The 26,372-nt window shown below is 46.8% G+C and overlaps 1 protein-coding gene and 1 long non-coding RNA gene across 2 annotated transcripts in view; one reads left to right on the forward strand and one right to left on the reverse strand.

Moving 5' to 3' along the window:
* Window positions 1–3,541: 3,541 nt before the first annotated feature.
* On the reverse strand, window positions 3,542–13,114 carry LOC310768274. Its single transcript, XR_014551250.1, has 3 exons — window positions 12,602–13,114; window positions 6,310–9,492; window positions 3,542–4,784 (listed from the first exon to the last, which is right to left on the reverse strand). It is a non-coding gene; the product is annotated as an uncharacterized lncRNA (long non-coding RNA).
* A 10,656-nt stretch (window positions 13,115–23,770) lies between these two features.
* Window positions 23,771–26,372, forward strand: part of TSHZ3 (teashirt zinc finger homeobox 3) — a 113,974-nt gene continuing 111,372 nt past the window's right edge. The window contains exon 1 of the mRNA XM_083626008.1: window positions 23,771–23,867. Within this exon, the coding sequence (XP_083482134.1) occupies window positions 23,828–23,867 (40 nt within the window). The 5' untranslated portion in view covers window positions 23,771–23,827. The remainder of the gene's footprint in view (window positions 23,868–26,372) is intronic.

The following is a 26,372-nucleotide window of genomic DNA, read 5'->3' on the forward strand; positions in this document are numbered from 1 at the left end:
AAACTGTCAATTCAGTTTGCCCCAATGATGACTTGCGTTTCATGAGTGGTGCTTGCTATTCTGAAGATGGAACATATGCTTAGCAGACTAAAGAGTTGGTTGGGTTTTTAAAAAATGTTCTTGTCGTACCACTGGATAAATACCATCTTAAAAACTGATAGGGTCGAATCCCAATTGCTTAACTCCCATTATGCAATACTCATCCCAGGGTATGCACAATCTGAAGTCCTGTGGGTCCACCACCACGGTCAAGCAAAGCAGATCTGGGTCTGTCCAATGTCTGGATGGATGATGACCACATGTTCTCAGCCTGGACTCCATGATGGAGGAAAGGCAGGATGTGAATGTAAAATAAATCAGTAAATAAATATGCTAACTCCTTTTGAAGGAATAGAGGACAGAATTCATAGCCATGGTGATGGCATCTAGCCTGTTTAACAATTGTTGTTGTTGCTGCTACATTTATTTATATCCCACCTTTCCCCCAGATCAGGACTCAAAGTGGCTTGCAGAAATTAAAACGACACAGATAAAATCCAAAAGAAATGAAAACAATAAAATACAAAAAGTAGATCATGCACATCTAAGATGAACAATCTCAACCATACGTTGATTGAAACCCAGCCAGTTAAATGCATAAGTTTTCCACATTTCTTGTTTCCACCTTGCATGTTGGCTTCAAAAGGATAGGGTGGTTCCAAGAGCCAGTGTGGTGTAGTGGTTAAGACTCATAATCTGGTGAACTGGGTTCGTGTCTCCTCTCCTCCACATGCAGCTGCTGGGTGACCTTGGGCTAGTCACACTTCTCTGAAGTCTCTCAGCCCCACTCACCTCACAGAGTGTTTGTTGTGGGGGAGGAAGGGAAAGGAGAATGTTAGCCGCTTTGAGACTCCTTCAGGTAGTGATAAAGCGGGATATCAAATCCAAACTCTTCTTCTTCTTCCAAGGGGAAAGTTTGAGTACACATGCTTTCATGTAGATGCAGAGACCTTGGAACTAAACCCCTGCACAAAATGTGACTGTTCTGTTATAATAGCAAAAAAAACTCACCACCACACCCTGATCCCCAGAATCTGCAGCCCCAGGAAGTCAGCTCACGTTGCTTAACAGTAGGGCCGGCCCCAGCCAGGCTTCAAAAGAAAGTTACCAGCACCTTGCTTTATATGTGTTCTGCCTAGCACAGGGCAATATGCCCAACTGAAGCCGGAACCTGGGCCTGAGGATCATGGAGAAATGAAGGCAGAGTGCAGAGGAAGCAGAAGAAAAGTGTGTGCTGCCAGGGATTCTTTAGCTGTGATTCCTGCATTGCAGGGGGTTGGACTACATGACTTTTGGATCCCTTCTATATCTATAATCCTATGATACAAAATAAGAAAGAGGAAGATGTGAAAGATGGAACTACAGTGGTACCTCGGGTTAAGTACTTAATTCATTCTGGAGGTCCGTTCTTAACCTGAAACTGTTCTTAACCTGAAGTACCACTTTAGCTAATGGGGCCTCCCGCTGCCGCCGTGCCGCCGGAGCACGATTTCTGTTCTCATCCTGAAGCAAAGTTCTTAACCCGAGGTACTATTTCTGGGTTAGTGGAGTCTGTAACCTGAAGCGTATGTAACCCAAGGTACCACTGTATAAAGAAAATTAGTTGTATACTTGGTGAGGATTCAGAATGGGTTCCCTGTTAAAGGTGGTTTATATTATTAGTTTTCTTTTTTCCTTTTAATAGTTTGTGCCTTTGTGTTTTTTAAAAAACTCTTGTTGTGAGCCTTCAACTGAAGCAGGACCAGGACTTGCCCTGCCATTAGGCAGAGGGAGGAGGCTGCCTCGGGCAGCAGACAATGGGAGGCAGGGAATGGGAGGGAGGTGGTGGAGGAGAGAACTGCAGGTGCCGTACATGCTGCCCTCGGGTGTGCTGGAGGATGCCATCCCATTGCCAGTGCTTAAAAAAGATTCATCTGCCCATAGAAAAAGTATGATTCTGCTGCTCATTTGGTCACCTTCCATCTGTCGCCTCAGTGAGCAAAATGTCATGGACCAGCTCTGGGCAGGAAAGTGGTAAATATAAAAATACAGTTCCTCAGGTTACAGATGCTTCAGGTTACAGACGCTTCAGGTTACAGACTCCGCTAACCCAGAAATAGTACCTCGGGTTAAGAACTTTGCGGTGGCAGTGGGAGGCCCCATTAGCTAAAGTGGTACCTCAGGTTAAGAACAGTTTCAGGTTAAGAACGGACCTCCAGAATGAATTAAGTTCTTAACCTGAGGTAGCACTGGAGAGAGAGAGAGAGAGAGAGAGAGAGAGAGAGAGAGAGAGAACCATGCTGCTGTTGTTGCAGCCCACAAGCTAAGAGGCAGTGGTGTGCACCAACTTGGATGGCTTTAAAATAAGGATTAGACCAATTCATGGAGGAGAAGGCGATCAGTGACTACCAGCCACAGTGGTTAAGCTCTGCCTCTACAGTTGGACGCAGCAATGCTTCTGAATACGAGTTGCTGAAACCTCAGGAGGGGAGAGGCCTCTTGTGCTCGGGTCCCTTCTTATAGTTTTCCCACAGGACTCTGGTTGCCCACTGTGAGAACAAGATGCTGGGCTAGATGGGCCATTGGCCTGATCTGGCAGGACTCTTCTTATGTCCTTATGTTCGCCTTAGGTCAAAAGAACTGCTCTCCTATTGTCTACAACTCAAAGTTTAGCACAGGGCCATTAAAAGGAGGAAACAGAAAATGATGGAGGGAGACATAGCAGAGTGCGGGTAAGCTTAAGGAATCCTCCCAGGGACCATTCACTGCTTATGAGCCCTCTGCTTATGAGCTAGCACAGAAAACCCCAGTCTGATCTGCAGCTCTGAAAATCCCTCTTTTCCAATTATACGCCGCAGGGCTATGCATGCATTTTGATGGAGTCAGCCAAAAACCACAAGGAGAGCCCTGCAGCAGCAGACCACAAAATGGGATTGGCACTTGTGTCTCCTAGGAGTTGAAGTTTCAGAGCTCCTTTATCACGTGACCTGCTGACCTGAAGATAGCAAAACTGACCCCGTCTGCATGGAGGAGTCTATTGCTAAGATTCCCCAGGGAGCACCCACCAGCTGCAAACTGATCCAGCGATTAACCCTTGTGTGCTGCGGATGTAACGCGGGAGTCACAGCAATAAAGCTTTCTCTGCATAACAGATCCTGCGTTTGTAAATTGTTGCTCTTATCAGCTACGTACACTCGAGGATGTGATTCCTTTCTTCTGGGTGAAACCAAACTGCCAAGCTGCTCTTAGGAGCGGAGTCTAAATCTACAAAGGAAGGGATATTTATTCACTGGTTTCTGAGGGATGATGGAAAGGGAAATCTCTTTAAAGGCAACTTACTTTTCAATTGCCGTCTTCACTGTATACTACACACCCGACAGAACTGGCAACATGGTTACAAGAAGGGAAGCAAATAATTTGTGAAGTTGCCACAAAATGTTCCCTGTAAGAAAAATCTGAGGCTAATTTAGGATGTCTTACTCGGGCAAAAAAACAATAATAGCAACAAACAACAATAAGCTGCGGAAGTTGAATAGCACATTAAAAGTTTATTGTCATTTGTTTGTATTCCCATACATTGAGATCTTCTGCCTTTAATTGCCGCAGAAGTCAATCAGATTCACATTTGGACATCTTTGGGGGCAGTGAATGAGCAATAAGGGTTTTCATTGACTATTTTTTTTATTAAAAAATTAAAATATGATGGTAGAATTCTGGTTGTGTGTTTCTAAGGCTCGGTTAACACCTTGGAATTGTGGTTTTGTAGCCACTTAAAAGCAGGAGTGTGCTGCTGTAATCTGAGGCCCCATCTGCATCATCGATTTAAACCACTATGAGAACACTTTAAAGCGGAGGTTTTCAACCTTTTTGAGTCCATGGCTCCCCTAACCAACTACATTCTTTCTGAGGCACCCCTGTGGGGCTTATGAGCCCAGTTATGTCGCCCCTTGCCTGCAGAGCTGGCAGCATCTCACCCCTTTTTGAACACAGCACCCCTGACCATCATTCAAGGCACCCCAGGGTGCCACGGCACACTGGTTGAAAACCACTGATTTAAACAGTTATGGCTTCCCTCAGAGAATGCTGGGAAAGGTAGTTTATTAAGGGTAGTTTGTTCAGGGTGCTGAGAGTTGTTAGAAAACCCGTATTCCCCTCACAGAGCAACAGTTCCCAGAACAGATTAACTATCTAGCCCTCTTCCCAGGAGGCTCTGTGAGGAGAAGACAGGCCTCCTATAACAACTGTCAGCACTCTGAACAAACTAGAGCTCCCAGAATATTTTGGGTGGGGAGCCATGTCTGTTTAAAGGGGGCTCATTGTGCTTTAACCAATGTCCCCACTCCTGGAAGGATGTGTGGATCCAGAATTGGCCTCTACAGTCACTTACTGGCTCATTGTTAAAACCGTGTTTATGGAAGACAATCTTACTCTCCAAAGAAGAATTAGAAGAAGACATGTATAGTGCAGATGGAGCCTAAGATTCCAAGCAGTGCTGCCATTTTTTCACCTTCTGCTTCCATTCTAAAGGCAGCAGGGATCTGAGGAGAATCCCGACAGTGAGGAGAAGAAGAGGAGAAAGGTTTTGAGATGGTGCAAGGAGGAAGGAAGGCCTTCTGTGGGGATGGCCCCAAACCAAACTGATTTCCCTTCAGAATCTGGATTTTCCCAGGCCAGCAGTTTTTGAAGACTGCCTCATCTTCGCTCTCAGCTCCTGGATGCCCTCTCTCCTCTCTCTAACATATTTCCAGGACACGTCTCACCTTGCCCTGAGGGGAGAACACAGCAACAATTCAGTGAAATTATCTCAAATGAGGGGATATTTTCCCCCTCGTTCTCTCTCCTGTGGGCTTTCTGTGGAAAAAGAGCATTTAGCTTGTTAACGACCATTAATATGTACCATCATATATTAGGGGGAGTTAATACGCAAAGGAGAAGACTCAACCTTTCAGTTCATTAAATAAAACAAATTTTCAAAACCGTCTATTTACGATAGTTGGGGAACTGTGAGGAAGAGCTGAAGGCGGCAGCGCCTGCTTCGCCAATTTGAAGACAAGATGGGAAATCCTTGGAGGAGAAACATTTGCATGTTTGGAAGATGCACATTTTGGACACAGATACATCCAGGATGCCACTGATCCTTTCAAGGAACCACTTTCAAGATATATTTTCCTTTTATAAGATACCCCCCTTTTAAAATCCCACCAGGGACCTTCTTATAAATGAGGAACTACATCTCCTGGGATTGGACCAAGCTGGAAAAGTATGTTATTAAAAAAAAAAAATACATAGCAGAATGCAGAGCAATATAATTAGCCCATTTCTTTTATTTTTTTGTTATCTTTTAAAAATGTATAGCCAAATTTTAATTAAGCATATTCTCTGGATGTTTGAACTGTGCAAGAATAAGGAAAGATAGTCTTGCTGTATTTCCAAGGGATTAATTGTATCAATTTAAGTCTCCTTTTCTGATCTCTCTTATTGCAGCTGCTTGTCTTCCAGAAGTATCCACGACACCTTGTGTGAGATGCAGAGTGGTGTGTGTGTGTGTGTGTGTGCACATCTGTATCTGGGATCAAAATCCACAGCTTCGAGGTGCATTCTTATCATTACAGGAAAGAATTTACACAGGCAATTGCAAAATTCTGTTTGATGCTAATCTTTGTGCATGGAAATCAGTATAGGCCTTCCATCCCCAAAGCCCCTGATCTATTACGTTATTAGCATCATTGTGGTTCCTATTTGTTAAACTTTCATTTGGAATGCATAAGGAAATGAATGTATATCTATATATATCCTACTTGCAAAGTAACATCTCCTTGCTACTTCAATTCAATATCTCTGCAACAACGGGGCAGGTCCAAATAAACATGATTCCAAGACAGCGCTCATTGACCTGCCCAGTTCCCGAACTTTACAAAAAGAAAACATTTTGATTAGGTCACCGTTTTAAAAAGCCATCTAATAAAGGGCTTCTATAGCAGGCATGTCAATCCAGTAAGCATTTAAAACAAAAAACCCAGTCCAGCTTTTCTTGACCTAGTTCTCACTACGGCAATAAGCCTGTGTCTGGGTTGCACCATTCGAGACTGCAGGCAGGGACAGACATGTTGCTTGCTCCTAAGATTCTCTACACATAGAGAAAAAATGGTGGAAGAGAGAAGGCTAGGCTTACAGCTGAAACAGAAACAGCTAAAAACATAGCACACATGGGGGAAGCAATAATTTTAAAACTAATAATAATAATAATAATAATAATAATAATAATAATACACACAAGGTGCCAGAACTCACCATGAATGCCTCCCTTGTTCTCTTATAATGGCAATGGCACCCACCTGAGAGGTGCTGGAACTGAGTTCTGGCGAGTTCTGGCTGGGGGAAAAAGCCCTGCACACAGATATGATCTATTAAAACATCCAGATCATTACAGTAAAAACATTGCAGCGCTAGCCCTTTCCTTAGAAACCGTCAGTTTCCAAAAACCTATTGGAACAAGACAGTCTTTTATTGGGAAGATGGTGATAATCAATCTTATGTATCAAATTTATGGAAAATCTTTAAATAAAGTGGTTTTTTTTAAGGAACAAGAAAGTCTCCACCTACTAGTGGAAGGAGAACAAGGGTTGGGAGGAGCCTTGTTCTTTCTGAAAAGGGAATTCCAAAGCCTGGGAGCAGCCACTGAGAAGGCTTTCTCCTGCTTCCCTACCAAGTGTGCCTGTGAGGGTAACAGGATCAAGAAAAGAGCTTCCCACTAAGCTCTCAGAGCCTGGGCAGCTTCATGTGAGGGAATACAGTTCTTCAGGTGCTGGGTCTTTCCATTTTTTAATGGAGGCGCATCCAATCCTGTCAGACCCACTTGCCACCTGGAGCATCACCACCAACATTTTTGCAGACAAACACAGAGGTGTGTTTGTAACCTACCTCTCGTAGCTAAAGAGGAGTGCTTGATCTCTCCTACACTCACACACTGAACCCTTGTTCCTTGCATGGTTCTCTGCCAGCCCTCCCTGGAGAAGCTTCTGGGCATTGAACCTGGGACCTTCTGCCTGCAAAGCAGGTGTCCAGCCACTGAGCTACAGTCCTCTCCTATCTTACCACTTTACCCGGAGCTTTAAGGAGTGACATATTGCATGAGTGACCCAGAACCCAGTGACTTCCCTGCAATCACCTTTGAAAAATGATGTGATGCCCTTCCGCATGCAACTTCTGGTGCCAAAGGGCTGGCTCAAGAAAGTTTGGGGCAAAAGGGAGATGGCGCCCCCCCCCCAAACCATTTCAAGGAATATCAACTAAGCCAGTGTGGTATAGTGGTTACAGTGTTGGACAAAGACCAGCAGACCAGTGTTCAAATCCCCACTTGGCCATGAAGCTCAATACTGAGTGCGACCTTGGGCCAGTCACTGCCTCTCAGCCTAACCTACCTCACAGGGTTGTTGTTGTGGAAATGTTCAGGGATGCACGAGAGGATATATTGTTTGATTATAGCCTTTCCAACTTGTGTAAACAAGTTCACAATTTAGCAGAGTAACATTCCCCTTTTTAAACTCACAGCGGATGCGTTTGCTCAGGCTCGCTAAAGCCTCTATAATATCTGTTCTGGTATTTTCCCCTTATTCCCTCATAAAAGATAAGACACGACACAGTCTTCTATAAAAATATAAAAAGAGTTTACTCACATTCTGTTCACAATCAGATCCCAGAAGGCAGACTTAGCTTAGAAAAGTAACATACACCTGGAAACTATCTCATAAGGAGACAGTCCCTTTGTCCTCTCTTGGCTGGAGGCCAAGAGAGCATCTTTGGCTAAACAGATTTTGCTTCTTCGATGCATGTAGTCATAGAGAGAGAGATGGCTGCCATGCCCTGTGCTTTTGTCATTACCTGCACAGGTGAGGCCACACCGACCTCTAGTCACATGCAGAGGAAGTCTGTCCCTGTCCAGAAGGAAACAGGAAGTTTAGCTGCTGGCTGGACAAACATCCCTCCCCATGTGTAAACATGTTCACTCTAGGAATGTTGTTCTTGACTGCTCCTGTGTTTTACATCCCACAGTTGTGGGGGCTGAATGATGAGGGATGAACCATGTATGTCACCTTGATCTCCTTGGAGAAAATGGTGGATGGTAAAATGTATTTATCTCTTATTTATTACATCTATTTCAGCAGTGGCAGCAGGCAACATGGCCCACTCAGCTCTGTCCCTCAGCCTTTTGTTGTTCCTCCCTGACCCCTAGCATCGGCTGCCTGAGGTGGATTTTTGTGACTCAAGATAGGGTCATCACTGCACTGGAACCCTAATCCTATCCTGACTGGCAGTAGAATTCCTGGATTTCAGGCAGGGTCCTCTCCTAGTTGAACCTGGGGCCTTCTGCCAGCAAAGCGTATGCTCTGCCACTGAGCTTCAGGGCTTCAGTTCCCCACTGAGAGATTTACCCTTTAGAACCCTAAGGAGGGAGCAAAACCCTGAAAAATGACAGCTCACAGTTTCAAAATTGAGCAAGACATCCACCAGAAGGCAAAAAATGAAAATTTAAAAAGCAAGGAATGGTGACTTATCAGGGACACTTGGAGCACAGAACCCAGTCCCAGATTTACCACCCATTGAGAAGTAAACCTAAATGAAAGCACCTGGAGCAGGTCTTGATTTGACAATTGTGGGGTGCGTGTGTGTGTGTAGGGGAGGGTGCAGAGACAGCTCCTGTGGAAATTAAAAAGCAAAGCAAAAGCCGAAAGAGTGAGGCCGAAACTCCATAGCTATTGGAACAATTACAGAGCACACGCATCCCTTCTGAACAAATCGACCTTTTCCTTTTCATCAGGTTGCAAAACACTAAAGGTTAAGGAATGTTTGAAAGGAAGCTAATGCTTTTTAAAATGGGGAGGGGAGGTAGATTTATTCAAGACTCAAGCAAACTTTGTGAGGAACCGTAAGGCACTAAACACATAAATTCCCCGCTTCCAATAAAAAAGAAAAGAAGGTGAATATGAACAGGCACATGCAATCTGTACATGCAATGTTTTTGTTTTTTGTTTTTTTTATTGGAAGGATGAATGAATGTTATGAATGAGTGTTGCTTCCAGGACGACATGAAGTTTGAAAAGAATAAATAGCCAACGAGAGGCACCTGCCCCAATGCTGGTTAATTGCAATTTTTAAGCCACATTTCTTTGTCTCTAGTGTACGGGGATGACATGAGTACAAGGAGAGCAGATCAATGATGGTGTCAGATTTTCTTACTTTCCACGTTGCGTTTGACCTGGATGGCACGAACGGTAGTCACAACTAACGGGGAAAATGAAACCGCCTGTCCTGCTTTTATCACCCTAATGAGCACAAACAAAAATATGTAGAGAAATGCTTTCCCCAAAGTTCTCGAGGTTACTGCTCCAATCCTTCAGCTGTCCCTGAGCGAGCAGGGACAAATGTCAATTGGTACACCACGCAAAGGATTTGTGGGACAATTCAATCTTTACCCTAAAAAAGAAAGAAAGAAAAGAAATTGTGTGCAATAACAACAGCTGCAACTATAATAGCCTTAGTGACAATCATCGGAAATTAAAGAGAGAATAGGAACATAAGACATAAAACTACAGCATCTTAAAGACTTAACCATTAATGAACTCTGTTTTGTGGCTTTTGTAGGCTGGAGTCCACATCACTGGATGGAAGTCTGCAAAAGCTTCTGCAAACATGGAATCTTGTCAGTCTTTCAGGCGACCCAAGACCATTTTGCGTTTGATAGGGATGGGGGAGAATTTCAATTCACATCGCATTTAAAGGTGGGTCTAACTTATCCACACTTTTTGAAACCATATAAGACAATATAAGAGACATAGCAGGCCTTCAAAATTTGCACTGCTCTGGATTTTGCAATGCAATTCTCTGATCAAGTAATGTGCTAAGAAATGTGTATAGGTGGAAACAACACACAGGAAAAATTAGAGATAATTGCTTTGCGAAAATGTGCATATTAGGCAAAAATGCACAAGGACACACTAGTGAATCTTCATGAGCAAAAACAAAAAAACTTCAAATAGATGTAGAAGTGTGGATAATCGAATTTAAGATTGAGAAAATGACAAAGAGGGAGAAACAGAAATTGACAGATTTGCCCATCCCTAGTGCCTGATGGAACAAAAACAGCTGCCCCTCTGAAATAAGGACATAATCCCAGTCTGACAAAAGGTCCATTTTGTGCAGTATCCTATTTTAAGAAGTGGGCTCCAGACACTTCTGGAAGCCCATGATCAAGGAGCTTGAGTTTAGTGTTCTTGCAAACTATTCCATCTAAACATGATCAGCTTCCTTCTAAACCTTCTGTGAACAGTCATTGCCCTCAACCACAGCCAGGGTGGTATTGTACAGAAGATGCTGAACCAGGAGGGCCTGGTTCAAATGTCCCATCCTACAGCTCCATAAGTGACCACAGGCAAAGCAGTATTTCTCAGCTAACAATTCTACCATCTCATTCTGTGGCACATGTAGACCGGGCATTGGTGTTCTTCAAAATGTGCCTTCGTCCCGTCCCCCTCATGTATGGTCAGGGCAGGTCCAACACATTTTGCTGCCTGAAGCAGAATGTTAACACCTCTCCCTCCTCCAATTCAAGGTGTGTAGTACTTGAGGAGGGCCAAGTTAAAATCCCGCAATCACCTCTTATTGTTGTATTGTCACTTACACTAACAAAGATACCTTTGCTGTCCCTTCTTGACATCCAAAACAAGCTGTCTGAGGAACTCACTACACTCTGCCTAATGGTAGGGGCAGCTGTGTCTAGAATGTCACTCTGCCTTGGTGCAGCCTCCTCCCTGTTCCAGAATGGGGCAGGCCTGTATGGATTAAAATCGAATACTGGACACACATGCCCAATTCCAGGTGCCACCTTCAAAACACTTACCGGTACCTAAAATTACGGTTGAATTGGATTAATAAATGAATGCAACATACTAGAGCTTAAACGGGGCTCTGGAGATGGTGCAATCAAACTTCTCGAGATGTCAGCACAGCACTTAGCAGTATTTAACAGTTGCATAATATATGGAAATTCACTTCTGTGTTCCCATGCTGGGAGATATTTCATCTGCTGACATTCTGATTGCGTCATGCAGCTATACAAAGCAGAAGAGCCCTGCCAGAGGGGAAAAGTTGGCAACCTTAGTCTCAGCTTTTCCATGGCTTGACCCCTGCACTTGAAAATGTAGCTTTGTTAAAGGGTCAGAAAAGTCCTTGTCATCCCCCTTCATTGCACTGCAACGGCAGCTATTTAACCAGCTTACACACACCCTAAACTGTGTTAAATCCAGATACTCAGAAAATCCTGGTAAGTGAATCATTTCTGTTTCTCTTCCCTAAAATCCTGTTTGCTAAAACCCATTCAGTAGATGAGAGAATATTTTTTTCGTTGTGAATAAGTGCTCAGGTTCATTCAGTCATTCCTGTTAACTGCCAAACGCGCCCCCTTTCTCCAGCATATAGGATTTCTATGAAAGCATGATTTAATTTGCAGTTAATTAACTCATCAAATCATCATTCTGATTAATCAATTAATGCTTTCAGACCCAACCGAGACATTTGTAATTTCTTACGAATAAAGTGGGCCCTTTTTTAAATTCATATGGCATGGTGATCAGCCGAAGTGAATGACAGGCAGTGTAAGTGATGCTTTGAACTAAAGTACATGGGATGCTCCTTCAATTAAAGTTTGAAAGCACTAATAGCCATTGATTTGATTCATTCATTAACTACAGATTAAAATGTTGAGTTTACAATCAGAACTCATCCATTGTGGGGAAAGGGTGAGCAATACATTTAGGCATGAAGCATTGGGGACAAGAGCCTTGGAAGGGTTGCCACAATACTGGAATGTCTCTAAGCATGTACAAAGTGTTTTTCCATCATTGGTGAGCCTGAAAATAGGCTCTGGTTTGTTTGTTTTTCAAAATGTTGAAATATTCTGCACAGTGGGGAATCTGTGGCAAACAGACTTGGTATGGGGGGGGACGTTGGGGCAGTCATTGTGATGCCCTCTAGATGCTGTTGGACTACAACTCCCATGAGCCACAGCTCGGACAATGGTCAGGGATGATAGGACTTTTAGTTTAACAGCAACTGGCAGGCAACACATTTGCTACCCCTGGCAAGGTGTCAACCGAAATTCAACTACACTCTTTAACAACAGACAATTGAGGGACAAACGAAATGGGTGTGTACAGCACAGGCAGAGATGCCTCTAGAATAACTCTCTTAATGATGATGTGTATCTAGGCGGCGGCAGCAGCAGCACCCCACCTCAAATGGTAAAATGGTTTAGTTCCAGGCACCTCTTCATGATCAGAAATAAGCATTCCTGGGGGAAGGAACCATAGCACAGAGGGGTGGGATTGAGCGCGCTCGCTTCTCCTGCAAAAGTTCCCAGGTGAATGCTTGGGCATCAGCAGTTGCAAAGGGGCCAAGGGATCCCAAATATTGGCTGCGGCTCTTGGTCGCAGACAAGCCCCGCGCAAAAACGAGTTTGCAAAAAAGACGAGCTGGTGCCTTCGAAGCGCGCGTAAACTTGGTTGCAGGGTCGCAGGAAACCCCTCACCTTTAACAGCTGTGAAAGGCAAGAGTTTAAACGAGCGTCACTCTCCCTCACAACTCTGCAGGGCAAACTTGCTCCGGTGCCCTCCCTCTCCTTTCTTTTCAGGACGGATAAAAGAAAGTCCTTCCACTGCGCAGCGGCGCGTTGTTGAACTACGGAACTCGCGCCCGCAGGAGGCAGCGATGATGGCCACCAAATTGGATGGCTTCAAAAGTGGATTGGACAAATTCGTGGAAGGGGGTAAGGCTATCAATGGCGGCCAGCCACTAAGGTCATGCTCTGCTTCCACAACTGGAGGCAGCAATGCTCCTGAATACCAGTTGCTGGAAATCACGGGGCTCTTGGGCTCAGTCCTGCTTGCGGGTTTCCTACAGGCATCTGGGTGGCCACTGTGAGAACAGGATGCTGGACTAGATGGGCCACTGGCCTGATCCTGCAGGCTTTTTCGGTGTTCTTTTCTCCTTTGCATCAGGTCACACACACACACACCTCCACCTCTTCTCCTTAAAGGACAATTAACATCCAGGAGAGTCGTCTTAATCCTCCCGTCAATGAAAAGCAAAACAAGTAATCGAGCAACAAAAGATGTTTTTAATTGTTGACAGTCCCACTTTTTTTGCTAAGGAACCCCCGGAGACCCTGCTGGAAGGGCAGGCGCAGTTAGGGGCGCGCCCCACCACCACCGCGTGCCAAGGGAGGGGGGGGTCCCCTTCGAATCCACCGTCTGCTCTAACGGATGTCTGTCTTGGAATCCAGAAATGCCTTCGCATTTGCATTTTGTGTCCTAGACAAAAGAGAATCCCCCTTGTTTCTCTTGCGAAACCATCCCAGCGTCGAAGGAAAGGGAAAAGGGTCGTGGGGCCGGGGGAGGATTTGTCTTGCTGTAAATCACCCATCCTTGTCTGGGACTGCTAGCGCCTCCGCCCTGCTTAAGCACATGCGTAACTCTCACCAAAATAAGTGAGACTTATTCGTTTTAGTGGATCGGTGCCAAAAAAATTTTTTAATTGTTTTACACAGAGGCGTTTGAAAACAGCACATTTTTTTTTAGAAAGACTGAGTGGGCGGGTGTGTCAAAGACGTGGACATAAAGAAAATACGAATTCTTAGTCTCTCTCTTTCTCACACACCGTTTATGCTATGCAATCAAATGACTCGTGCTTACTTTTTTAAGCGAATCAAGCTTTATTGAGTATATATTATAGATTATTTTTTTAAAAAACAACAACATGGATGGATCTGGATATCCTAAGCCAGGATCCCAGAAACGTTGCTCGTGGTTCTTGCTGCGCTTGCCCTTCTTTTTAAAAAAGCAAGCAAAAGGGAAAAAGAAAAAGAAAAGAGCAATCCCATTTATGCAAAGGCGTCCGCTAGCAAAAACTTCCTAAGGGTGTGTGAAATTGACTAATCTCTCATGGCTTAATATAAATAGCATTTGCTGTCGCCTCTGGTGGCGTTGCAGGATCCGTGTCTTTCCTCCTCCCTCCCGCTGCCCAGCGAGAGCGCACCGCGGCTCTGCCAGGCGTTAACTTATTTCTTCCCAAGCGATGGGCAATTGTCTTCTGCAGAGATTTCTCTTCGCTGCTTCTCTCTCCGGCGGGAGAACCATCTGCAGCTTCCAGCTTTCTGCAAAAAAACAACAACCCTGAGCGCTCTCTCCGTTTGCGTTCAGGCTGGGAAGCGATCAACCCAGAACAGGACGTCCCAGTTACAAACTGAGGGAAGCGGGCGCAAACAATATTTTTATTTTTAAGGAACCAAAATTCCTGCAGCTCGGTCCAGGTTGAATAACCTGGTCGGCTTTAGTGGATTTAAAAGAAAAATATATATACCTTCAGCTGCAGCTAAAACAGGGTTTGCAGCAGGTGAGGTTTTGCAAACTCCCCACCTGGAAAATCTGCACTGCCCCAACCCCCAATTTGATGCCCTCAGTTAGGAAAGAGTTTGGAGACGGCCTCGAAAAGTGGTGCTTAAAAGCCATCTCTCTCCCCCCCCCCTTCCTTCTTCCAGAAAGGGTGTGTTTGTGTGAGCGCGCGCGCATGTGTATGCCTATGTACAGTATAGTGTGTGTGTGGCCTCAGCAGGATGAAAGCAGAAAACTTATCCAGGGAAGCTTATATATCCCCTTGGGACTCTTGGGAGGGCTGCGTGTCCGTGCGTGATGCTCTCTAGTTGTCCCTTACGGCCGTGGCGCAAAAGGGAATCGGGAAGGCGCAAGAGCCACTTTTCCACAACAGCCCCGCGCAGAGGGAGGTCAAGACGCGGCGTTGCCGCCGCCCTTTCCTGGGCACAAAAGTCCAGAGACCGGCAGGATTGTGTGGCGCTCCTGAGCGCAGTTGGCGAGGTGTCGTGGGCAACTGGCGAATACCTGCCTTTGCTCTGCAAACCGTTTTCATTGGCCAGCCCTTGATCTGGGGCTCTTCTGACCTGGCCCCCATTGCACTGATTTACTGGGCGCTTTAGTTCAAGAAGGAGCGCCTCTGGCCAATTGTAGCCTCTGGCCAGTTTTAGCTTCTCCTGTGTGTGGTGTTTGTGTTAAGGCGCTTGGTGTTTCAAGTACACGCACGCACCTCGCAACAGCTCCTTCCAGACAGCGACTAGGATGACAGGGAAAATAATCTGGAGAGGATTGTGAGACGGGATCTGATACAAAGGAAAAAATGAGTTTCTTTTAAGCATCGCTTCCTTTTTTTTTAAGAAAGCGGGGAATGGCAGTAATCCAGAGAGGCAAGACAGGCATTGAATCCAAGCAACATTCCCAATTAAAATAAATAAATAAATGAGATACATAAAATCGAACTTTTCCTCTCCTTGCAGGACTTGCTGAGCCCGTTTGCAAAACCTAAAGGAGTTAAAACAACAACAATTATTTTGCAAAGACCAGCAGAAGGTGGGAAAGGGGGTTGTTAAAGAATCGCTCAGACTCTCCAGATCAATGGCTTGTGGGGGTCATTTCCGACGTGGAAGTCTTTTGAGACTTGCCCCGCCCCCCTACACCTCTCCACATGCTGACTGCAAACGGTTTTTAAAAGTTCCAAGCTCTGGATTTCTGGGCTGTTAAAAACTAAAACCCTAAAAACTGTCGGAGTTATAACCACCACCGCTTTAGAGGCTCGGCAGACAAAACATCTGGTTCGTTGGGGCAAAGTTGCTGGAAAACAGAAAAGAAAACTTTGCTGCCGTGCAAATTCGCTTACCAAAACAATTTACATTCGAGAAAAGGTTCTTAGCCAAAATGAACAAACTTAGTTTCCTTTTTCTTTTTAATTTGTATCCGAGGGCTCTGGGAACCCACAAGTAATTTCCAACAGAAAATACGTTGTTATTGTTGCTGTTTCATAGCACTTGGGGCAATTTCCCCCAGAGCTCCGCCTCCCACATTTCAGGATTAATGATTACTTTTCTAACTATTTCCCCTCCCCATCAATATTTCCACCACCCTTCAAAAAAAGAAAAAAAAACCTGAAGGATGCCATTGGGAAGGAGTGAATAAGGAGCTATGGGAGGCTCTGTGTTTTTTTTCAAGCCTACAAAAACCTCAGACTTTATGTACATTCATTTCTCCCTTCCTTACTGTTCGTCAAGGAAGGGAGGGGGGGAACACACCCAATATTTTCTTTTCCTTCCCTTGGGAGAAATTAAAATTAAACTTGCAATTAAAATCGGGGGAGGGGTGGAACTAGTTGTTGCTTCACCTTAGAACAAAAGAAAATGTTGGCACAGGAGGGGAAATATTATTACCAAGTTGCTTGTTTTAATAGACAGGCAAGATATATTTATGCTACACACACACGTCCCTGGACCTTGCCAATTTCATTCTGCCTTGCCTGTTTACACACACACACACACACACACACACACACACACACACAATATTAGGGAAAAGGGTTCACAGCCTCTTTAAGAATGAGTATCTGATTCTTAATATTACAAATACAAACTTTCTTGGGGAGATGGTAGGAATCAGATCCCAGTTCAAAAAGGTCGGCCCCCGCCACGCACGCACACGCACACGATCATCCCCTTGCAGGCTTCTCAATAACAACACGACTGACTACCTTTGCTCATGACGTTGTTCTGCAATGTATTTCTGCAAAGATTTTCAGCCTCCAGACACTCTCTCTCTCTCTCTCTCTCTCTCTCTCTCTCTCTCTCTCTCTCCACTCACAGGCCAAACCTGTCCTCTTTGCAGGATCAGATCCTCAAGTTCCCTTAAGCCCTTGGCAAATGTACGGCTTTCCCCCCTCTTTTTACTCCCAGTTTTATTTCTCGAGGCCTAAGCAACACTCCTACAAAGAAAGTACGCAATACTTCTTGGGTGAACTTTTGATTCCTTCTTAATGACGTTCAACGCGAAACGACCGGGTTAGTGCAAGGATTTGGGGAGGTTAGGTGTTTGGCTGTTTGTGCTTCCAGCAAGAGAAAAGACGTAGGAACTAAGGCAGGTCCTCTACGAAGCTGGTCCCAGCCAGCAGCGGTGGCAAATCTGCGTCTGCATAGCCATGCCCAGTTTGGTACCCACGCCTCAAATACCTAAGGATAGATCATCCTTGCCAGATTGTCTGCCGCTGAAAAAGGAGGCAATTTCTTTGGAAGATTTGATCTTTTCGGAAGCCAAGTCCTTCCGCTAATTCTGCTAAAATCATCAACCTTCCCAATGTTATTTCGACCGTTTTAGGAATACTGGTAATCAAGCTTTCATTACAAATAAGTTTCTTTTATCTAAAAAAAAGGGGGGGAGTGTATTTGAGAAGTCAACTTTCTTGTGACGTTACAACCCAGCAGGATATTTTCTGCTTTGTTTAATAAAACGACAACTTTTCATAGCAAAAAATGTCAAAAGTTCCTTTAAGAAAATATAAATAAATATAAACAGTTATGGGGTAGGTGTGTATAGCCTAGCAGACGTGATTCCCTACGGGGGCAAGTCGCCCCCCCCCGAAAGAAGAGGGGTTTTATCTAAAACTGCCATGTTTAGCAGACTGCTTAGTTTCAGACCTGTGCAAAGGTTGCCCCCCCCCACGCATCTCTCTCCATCTGAGCTACCGAAGTTCTCTGAAATGCTACGCTCATCCCCCAATCCCGAAACGGCAACACCTTAATTAAAACAATTGCATTTTACGTCCTTAGTTTCTGATAAGAACCATTAAGAGAGTCTCCTCTTTTTGCAAAAAAAAAATTAAACGCCCCCCCCAAGAACAAGCCAAACTTGTCAGCCCAAATTCTCCAGCGCCTTCCGTAAGACTCATTCCATATAGAGGTAAACTCTCCCAGGTTTGAGTCTCCGGAACAATTAAGACTAAGGAGGTGAATTATAAAGGGAATCCTTCCTCTCCTCCCATCTTACATTATAGCTCTCTGGTTTTACCAAAAGAAGGGGGGGGGAGCGAATATTGTTTCTGATACGTGGGGGAGGAAGATCAAGGTTTTCTCTCTTTTTTCTCTCTACACCTAGCACCCTGGCGGGGGGGATATCCCCTCCCTGCAAATTCAATGCCATTTTGCAGGTATTTGACTAATTAAAAAGAAGCAGTTTCACTGGGCCTGCCTTGCTAAAATGCAGATCTTTCTAATTTAATAGCTGCAGGGGAAATGTGTGTGTGTGTGTGTGTGTGTGTGTGTGTGTAGGGGGGAACCTGCAAGGGCTAGACGACTTGTAGTGCCCCTCTCTTCCTGTCTAAACTCCTCTGCCTCTTTCCATCCATCCAATTCTGGACCACTGTTTAATAGGAAAGTGGTCCATGGCACCGTCAGGATGCAAGAAGAACAGGATTAGAGAATGAGGAGTAGATTGGTTGGGGTGGGGGTCACAAGTTTGTGTTGGGTTCTTGTGGTCCTTCAGACACACCAGGGGTTCCTGATGCGACACTCAGCTCAGGGGGAAGTGAATCCAATGAATGGAAGGATCCACATTATTTGTGGCGGGGGCGGGAGCTGGAGCGGGGAGCGAGGTCAGAAGGAGGTCCTTTCCCTCCCCAACCCCCGGTTTAAAATTCTGACTTACTACTCATTTGCACGCAAAACCGCCTCCCTTCCTGGCCAATAAAACTGCTATTAGCTGGCCGTTCTTCTAATTCTAAAGCACTGTGGCCTGGAAGAAAAAGGAAAGTTTTGCTTCGGTGCAAAAAGTTAAAGGATCTCTCCCGTTCGGGTTGCAAAACAGGCCTCTATCTCTGTCCGGACCTCATGGCTTTCAGTTACATCTTGTCTAACCCAGATATCGCCTAGTGTACCCCCGCTCCTTTGGGGAAAAACCCCACAAATACACACACACACACCTCTAATAACCACGAGCGATTCTCACGCTGAGCAAAAACTCTCAATAATAACAGTCTCAATTGCGCGCGCGCCTTGTTTTGGACACCCGCGCATTCTTCCCTTTAGGATCGTGTGCAGCTCTCTGTAGCTGGTCACACAAACCCCGTGCGCTTTTACGCGGTTTGACAAGCATGCATTTTGGAAAGCTGCTCCATTTCTCCCGACTTTGTTGGGTCTCTGTCTCTCTGCTCTCCCCTCCGCCGCCGCTTCAAGACTTTGCGCTCACATTTGCTGCAAAGGCAAGCTGACCCCTTCTTCCCTGCTTAAGTTGCCCCGCGCGCGTGAGTTATTGGTGCGGAATCTCCCAGCCTCCCGTTCCGCCTGCCCGGCGCTTGCAGTTGCAACGCGCGCATCCCGGGTGACACTGATGGATGCGCCAATGGGGGAGATGGACAGATGTTGGGGCGGATCTAACGGCATGCAAAGCCAGAGAAGCAGAGGGAACTCGGAGCATCGGGATTGCGGGGAAATAAAATAGAAAACTCACTCATACCTGGTACACACAACCCGCCACCAACCCACCAGCAAAGTCAGAGAGGAAATGTTTCTATTATTATTATTATTATTATTATTATTATTAGGGGGTAGGCTAAGGGTTTGCTAAGCAAGCCCTTATCGCCTCTCGCAGTGGCCAGATCCTGGATCCTGCAACAGCAAACCGACGCCAATGCAATGGAGCCCAGCGACCCTGGACAAGACAACTCACCCTCTTCTGCTCCTAGGCAAGAGAATTAACATTCTCCCACGCTGGCGGTGGCAATTTCCCGAGGACTGCAAAATACTTTTGCTCTCTCTCTGTTTGTGCATGTGTGTGTCTCATCCTAAGGGACCGTCTCTCTCACCCCTCCCTTTCTTAAAAAAAAGGAAACCATCCAACAACAGCATATTTTTCCCTCCCCCTGTTACTCTTCAATGCAAAAAAAGAAAAAGAAAAAGTACCTAATCCCTTCCCCCGCACAGCAAAACCCAACATCTGAAAACATCTGTACCGAGTGAGGGTCTTGGGAGCATCCCAAAATCTTCAAAGACTAGGACAGACTGCAGTGTGTTTCTTAATTTTTTTATAAAAAAACCTTACTGTGAAAAAGTGAGATCACACCCTCCCCCCACTCAAAAAAGCACGAGATTACACACAAATTGTTATCATCATCGTCATTTTTTTTTAAAGAGAGGAAAATTCTTTGCTACTGATGTTTGCTGCGCTTAAGCAAAAGGATCTGGGTCTCCAGGCGCTTGCCCGGGCATTGCAGGGAGCTGTTATTAAATATCTCTCAGCCACACAAAGAAAAGAGAGCGGGGAGGAAGAGAGAGAGAAAGAGAAAGGGGGAGGGGGGTGCAATTGGCAGTCGAGAAGGTGCTTGGCTCTACCTTCTGATCCATGTTCATAAAGCACTTGAAACGCAGTTAAGAGTCCATCCTCTCTTCTCTGGCTCCCCCTCTTCCCTCCTCCCTCCCTTCCATTCCCTCTGCCGTACCCTATTGCAAGCCAGGAACACCCAATCGAACGCGCAGCGCATCGATTCGCCAAGCGCTCTTTTGGCAAGGGATTTCTTTTTCTTTCTTTTTTTCTTTTTTTAAAAAACCCACCCGCCTAGATCTCTTTCCCCCACCAATGAACTTGGACTTGCAAGGCGGGGTGGGAGCGAGCGAGCGACTGAAAGAGCCTCTTTTAAAAAATAAAATAAAAGATTTAAGAAGTACGTGGTGTGATGTGTGGTGAAGAAGAAAACCTGGGAGGCTTGTTTCTTTTTGCAATGGACCAAGCTTAGCTGGTCTTTATTATTATTATTATTTTTTCTCCTTCCCTTCCCCGTACTGTTTGCAAAGATTTCCTGGGGGACCTTTGCAAAGATGAGGACAGAGACGTGAAGGAAGGCAGGAAGAGGAGAGAGGGGGAGCGGGAGGGGGGGGAGAGCTCCTAAAGTGGATCCCCTCTGCAGCAAGAAAGAGGATTGCAAGCCGGAAACCTTGGATATATGCTTGCAGGAGCCTGAAAAAGCACCCAGCAAGGAAGGCTGGTAAGTCAGGGAAGCAGCAATGCTAGAGGGGGGCGTGAATCCCGGAGCGGCGCATGAATGCTGTGGGCCCCAGAGAGAGAAGCGATTGGAGGGGCGCTGCTGTTTCTTTCCTTTCCTTTTTAATGCTGGGTCCTGGGTGGAGTGTTTTGTTGTGGGGCAGGGGAGAGTTGCACGTGCAACCCAGCTCCTATTTATGCGTATTCGGATGCAAGTACCACCGACTCCGGCGGAACTTCTTCCCAAGTCAATGTCTCTCTCCTCCCCCCCCCCCGTCAAAAACCCTTTCCTTTACGTTGGTGGACTCACGAATCCTAAGTCCCGGGACCCCTGATCAAAGCAGCAGGGTCAAGTTTCAAAGGGGCTTGCACCCCCTAACAAGGAGTTTGCACCTCTGTTGCTGGACTCCTGCGGTTGACCTATACTGCTAATTATTATTATTATTATTATTATTATTATTATTATTATTATTATTATTATTATTATTATTACTTCCAGAGATTTTGGCATGCGGAACACAGTCCTCCAGCCTAGAAAAATACTTTGCCCCTTCTGTGCTCTCTCTCTCCCCCCCCCCCGAATCCCCCGCCCTGGTGCTGCCACTGAATGGGGGGGGGGAGTTTAGAGGCGCCTGGCGGTGGTTGAAAGGGAAGGGAGCAGGAAGCACCCCTGATAGCAGAGCTGGGCAGACCTTCTCCCTTCCTCTCCCGCTGGCCTCCCTTGACAGATCTGCTGTCAAGGCCTGGATGACCGGAGGGCGGCCGCGTTTCAGGAGGGGTGGGCAGGCGGGAGAGGCTGCCTGGAAGAACTCTGGCTCACCCCTTCCCAACCAACACCCCCCCCCGCCTGCCAGCCACCCCCATCCGCATGCCTTCCACGCACTTCGCAGACTTTACTTTGCTGGAGGAATTCTCCTCCGAGCTGTAGAGGAAGGAAGATGATGGATTTCTTATCTCTCCCTTTTGGAGAAGAAGAGAGAAGGATCTCTAAGCCACGGGGTTTTTGTTTAAGGGGGATTCTTTCGAGGGAGTTGTCTGAGAAGGGGAGGGATTGGGACCCTGGAGCAACATAGGGAGGAGAGGTCAAGAAATGGGAGCCTTCCAGGAATCCCCCCTGGGGATCTTTGGAAGGGATCTGGACTTTGGGTGGGTGGTCTTTGAAGCTCACGAGATGGGCTTCGTCTCCAAGTTAATTGATCCAGGTGGGATAAGGGGAGACCCAAAGGATGCCTTGGAGAGGTTTAGACGGGGGCTGAGAGGGCGTTTAGGATATTGGGGGGGGGCGGTATCCCCATCTTTGTCCCATTGGCCTAGATCTGAGATTCCCTCCAGACCTCAGGGCTTTGCAATAGGAGCGGGATCGGAGAGCCCAACCGAGGTGGGACCCCCAAACTCCTGTCGGGTGATGGGACGAGAAGTCTCAGGTATTTTTCCTGCTCCCAAAAAGAGGTCTGTCTGGGGGGGGGGACAGGGGGTCCTGCCAATGCTGTCCTGGGGGTTCCCTCTGGTTGTGGAGGTGGGTGGAAACCTAGGAGATGCAGCCCGAGCACAGTGTGTGCGTGGAAAGGTGAGTCTCACCTGTGGGACGGGACGAGGAGCCGCTCTTCCTCTCCTCCTCAGCCACTCCTGGGGGTTCAGGCTCCGGGCAGGGACTTCCATGGGATACCCAAAAGGTGGCTTTCAGAACTCTCACGCGTGGTGGCTGGGGCGAAGTGGGGGGGGGAGAGGAAAGAAGGACGGCCCACCAGTTGGGTTGGGGAAGAGGCATGCTCCTCCCCTGCTTTCCTTGGGCAGCTTGGCATCTGAGACAACCCCCTGTCCGCTCTGCTGCAGACCGGGCACCCTCGAGATCACTCGCTCTAAGCTGATGGGCGCCGTCGAGGCTGCGGATTGAATTGAGCGGGGAGGGGACGGGTTGGAGGAGGAGGAGGGATCCTCCCCCCGTCCCTCCTTGTCCCCTCCCCCTCCTCCCGGCTGCCATCTGGGGAGGGGGAATCCCCTCTCCTCCTGCCTCCCCCCCTCCCCACTCCAGAGCGCTCTTCTTTCGCGCGTGGCCCTTGCTGCGTTGCTGGGCGGCTGCCGCGCGAGGCGCAAAGAGTTAAGGCGGCAGCGGCAGCTTCGGCGGCAACGGTGATGGGCGCCCCCCTCTCCCTCCCTCTCCCCGGCGACTAGTTGGAGTCACGCTGCGATCATCTCTTTTTCCCTTCAAGCTTTGCCTGTTGCCTCCGCCGAAGCCGAAGAAGCCGCCGCTCCCTCCGAGCGCCGCTCGCCAAGCCGTCGGAGCGCCGGGCTGGAGAACTGCAAGGCTGCGCGCGGCGCTTCCAAGAGCCGGCCAGCCGCTCCAGCAGGAACCCCGGAGGGCGCTTGATGCCGTGAGCTCCCCGAAGAAGACCGGAGGAGGAGGAGGAGAAGGAGGCGCCGCCGCCGCCGTCGGGCCGGGTTGGGGGTGGCTCCCCTCGGAAGGACTCCCCCAGAGGGCGCCTCCACAGGGCTGGCCCTAGTCCTTGCGCTCCTTGCTGCGGGGCGATCTGTCAAAGTCCCCCCTCCTTCGCTCCTTCGCTCCTTCCCTCCCTCCTTCCCGCGAGCAGCAGGGCTGTCCTTTGCGCTCCCTTCTCCGGCTGCTGCTCCTGCCTCCGCCTCCTCTTTCTCCTCCTCCTCCTCCTCCTCCTCTTGCACATCGTGCATGCCCAGCAGCGGCAGCAGAGGCGGCAGCAACAACAACAAAAAGCTCGCAACGGCAGCGGCAGCCCAGCCTGGAGCGGCTCTCTCCTCCGACCCGGATCGAGGGAGGCTGAAGCAACTCTGCTCACCCCCAGCCCCCGGCCGGCCACCTCCTCCGCCGCCTCCTCGCCGCCGCCGCCTCCTCCGGGCGCTGCCAGCGGACGCTGCCTTGCAACATGCCGAGGAGGAAACAGCAAGCGCCCCGGCGCGCAGCAGGTACGAGCCAGGCGCTCCCCCCACATCCTCTCTTCCCAGAATCTGCCACTCCAGGTTAGATTCCGCCCTGCACCCCGCTCCTCTCTTGACCGCTGGTTAGCCAGGCTCTCTTTCGCTCCTTCTCTCTCCCACGATTTAGGAAGCAGGGTGGGGTTGTGGGGGGTTGGTTGGTGGGAATAGCCACCCTCTCAGCGCCTTACTTTTGATTTTATTGGGGCTGAGACCCTTGGATTCCGGAGCTTTGGGGCACTTTCCTGAACTGTGCATCATCTGGGTGACTTGTACAAAGAGGGCCGTTGGGGTCCTCTTTGGCTTCCCCACCGCCTTCCTGGTTCCCTCTCCCAGTTTTTCACCCCAAATGTCATTTATTTATGGTTTCTTGTGCCAGAGGAGGTGGTTTGGCAGGCGGCACAGAGAGACGCTTAGGACCATGTGGATAAAATTCATTCACCCAACTTTCTTTCTTTGCCTTTGGGGGTGACACCGAGAGAGGGGGGCACAACCACCAGACACCCTCTTCTTTCTGAATGGGCACTTCCTTTGACACCCTCCACGCTATTGATTTCTAATTTATAAGACTAAGCTGCACAGGAAACCAGAGCAAAGGAAAAAAAGGGGAAAAAACGGTTCTGGATATTGTTAGATGGTTGTCAAGAATCTTTTTTTACATTCCTTTTTACACTTGCCAGAGTTTGTTTTTTAGCATATCCATATACTTTTCCCTTTTAACTTTTTTTTTTTAAAAAAAGAAACTGGTCCACTTTATTTACCATCAGCAGTGCTAGCTCTTGTTAAATTTGCAAACCGGATATTTTTGTGTGTGGAAAGGCCAGGTTTGCAAAACAAATACTTCTTCCTTCCTCCATGCCTTCCTTTAAAAAACAAAACACCAAACCCCTTACCTTTTATTTTTGCAGCCCTTTTTAAGGCAAGGGGTGGGTGGAGATCTGGGTCTGGAGCAGAGTTTCCTTGGCCTGTTGCCATCCTTGATTTGATGGCTGATTGATTGCCTGTCATCCAGTTGCCTTTGATCTATTCATTCCCAATAAACCTCAATAAATCACTTGCCATGGTAACGCCAGACTCTGTATGACATCACGCACGTGGCCTGTCAGCTCTGCCAGTGTAACTTTCAGGGTTTCTGGTTTGCTTTAGTTGGGGTGGCATGGACGGAGAGAGTTGATTAGGGGAGATCTTCTTGCACTGGAAGATCCCCTCCTTGCAGAGTACTAAAGGGGAGAGGATCAGTATTCTGTGGATATTTAAGTGTGGGAGATGAAGTTCTTGTAATCTTTAGAAGCAGACACATGCAAGGTTTGCTTGAGTACCTTTTGATTTTGAAGTGGTTGTCGTACTATGTTTAATCAGGGAGTTTAGCATTAGTTGTGGCAATGAGAAGGAAGGTATACTTCTCAACAGCATCTTCTCAGAAATGGCTTGGTCTACAAGATAACCAGGCAGGCAGGCAGGCTGGCTGGCTCTCATGGGCGACAAGTTTGATTTTTCTTGAAATGAATCATCATGCATGGCATACATGCATCTTAACTTCATTCCTACATATCCATTTCCCCCAAAGCATGCCTCACTGATCGCCTTCCTTTCTTGAAGTTGTGATAGGAAGAAACTCTTTGTTTCCTCCTTGCAACACTTTAGCACTTTGCTCAGGAGCTGGGAAGTTAAGGAAAAGTTTCTGTTTGTAACAAACACGATGACGTGGGCACCTATCCCGTCTTTTGCCTTTCAGATGAATGTGAAGAAATGCTTGAAAGGTGAATTCAGAAGTTTCCCTTAACAATGATTAATTTCACTGGAAAGGAAATATCTTCCAGGAGGTTCAGGCCTGTTCCTCAGGGCTAAACCAAGTTTTGAACTTGCAGTGTTCAGGAAAGGAAAGTCTCCAGACCTCTGCTGGAATTGGGGTTGGGCTGTGCTTTCTGCTGAACCTTTATATTTTGAGGCATGCTTTCTTCTTTATATATATGCAGTTCTCACAAACAACTTACGATGTGTGCTGCACTGAGCAAAAGTGAAATCTCTCCTAGCTAACAACAGTGCAGATTTTGAATAAAGCTGAGCACCTTTGGCTGCAGCATTTAAATCACTTTATAAAAATAAAATAAAAAGGAAAACTAATATAGCAGCATTTTTTTTAATGAAAAGAAAGAAAAGAGCTTTTCAATGTAAAGTAGCAGGTTATTTAAGAAATATTCATTAACAAAAAAAAAAGGGGGAATTCGGGACTAATAGGAGATGGAAGAATGGATTTGCTCTATCAAAATGACCCGTCAAAACGACTTTGTTTCATATTTGATTTAATTGTCTCTCTCCTGACAGGCACATTTATCAATAGCTTAATGGTCAATCAGAAGTTGGCAGAGTGAATGCTTTCATTCTTTCTCATACACTTGCCTTGCCTTTACTTTATCAAAATGCCTTTGGCTAATGGATATAGGGAGTGGGGGTAGAGAATGAATGAGATCTGCTTATTTAAGGCAAGTGGAACAA

This window comes from Podarcis filfolensis (genome assembly GCF_964270895.1).
Source record: "Podarcis filfolensis genome assembly, chromosome: 8".
Classification (NCBI taxonomy): Eukaryota; Metazoa; Chordata; class Lepidosauria; order Squamata; family Lacertidae; genus Podarcis; species Podarcis filfolensis.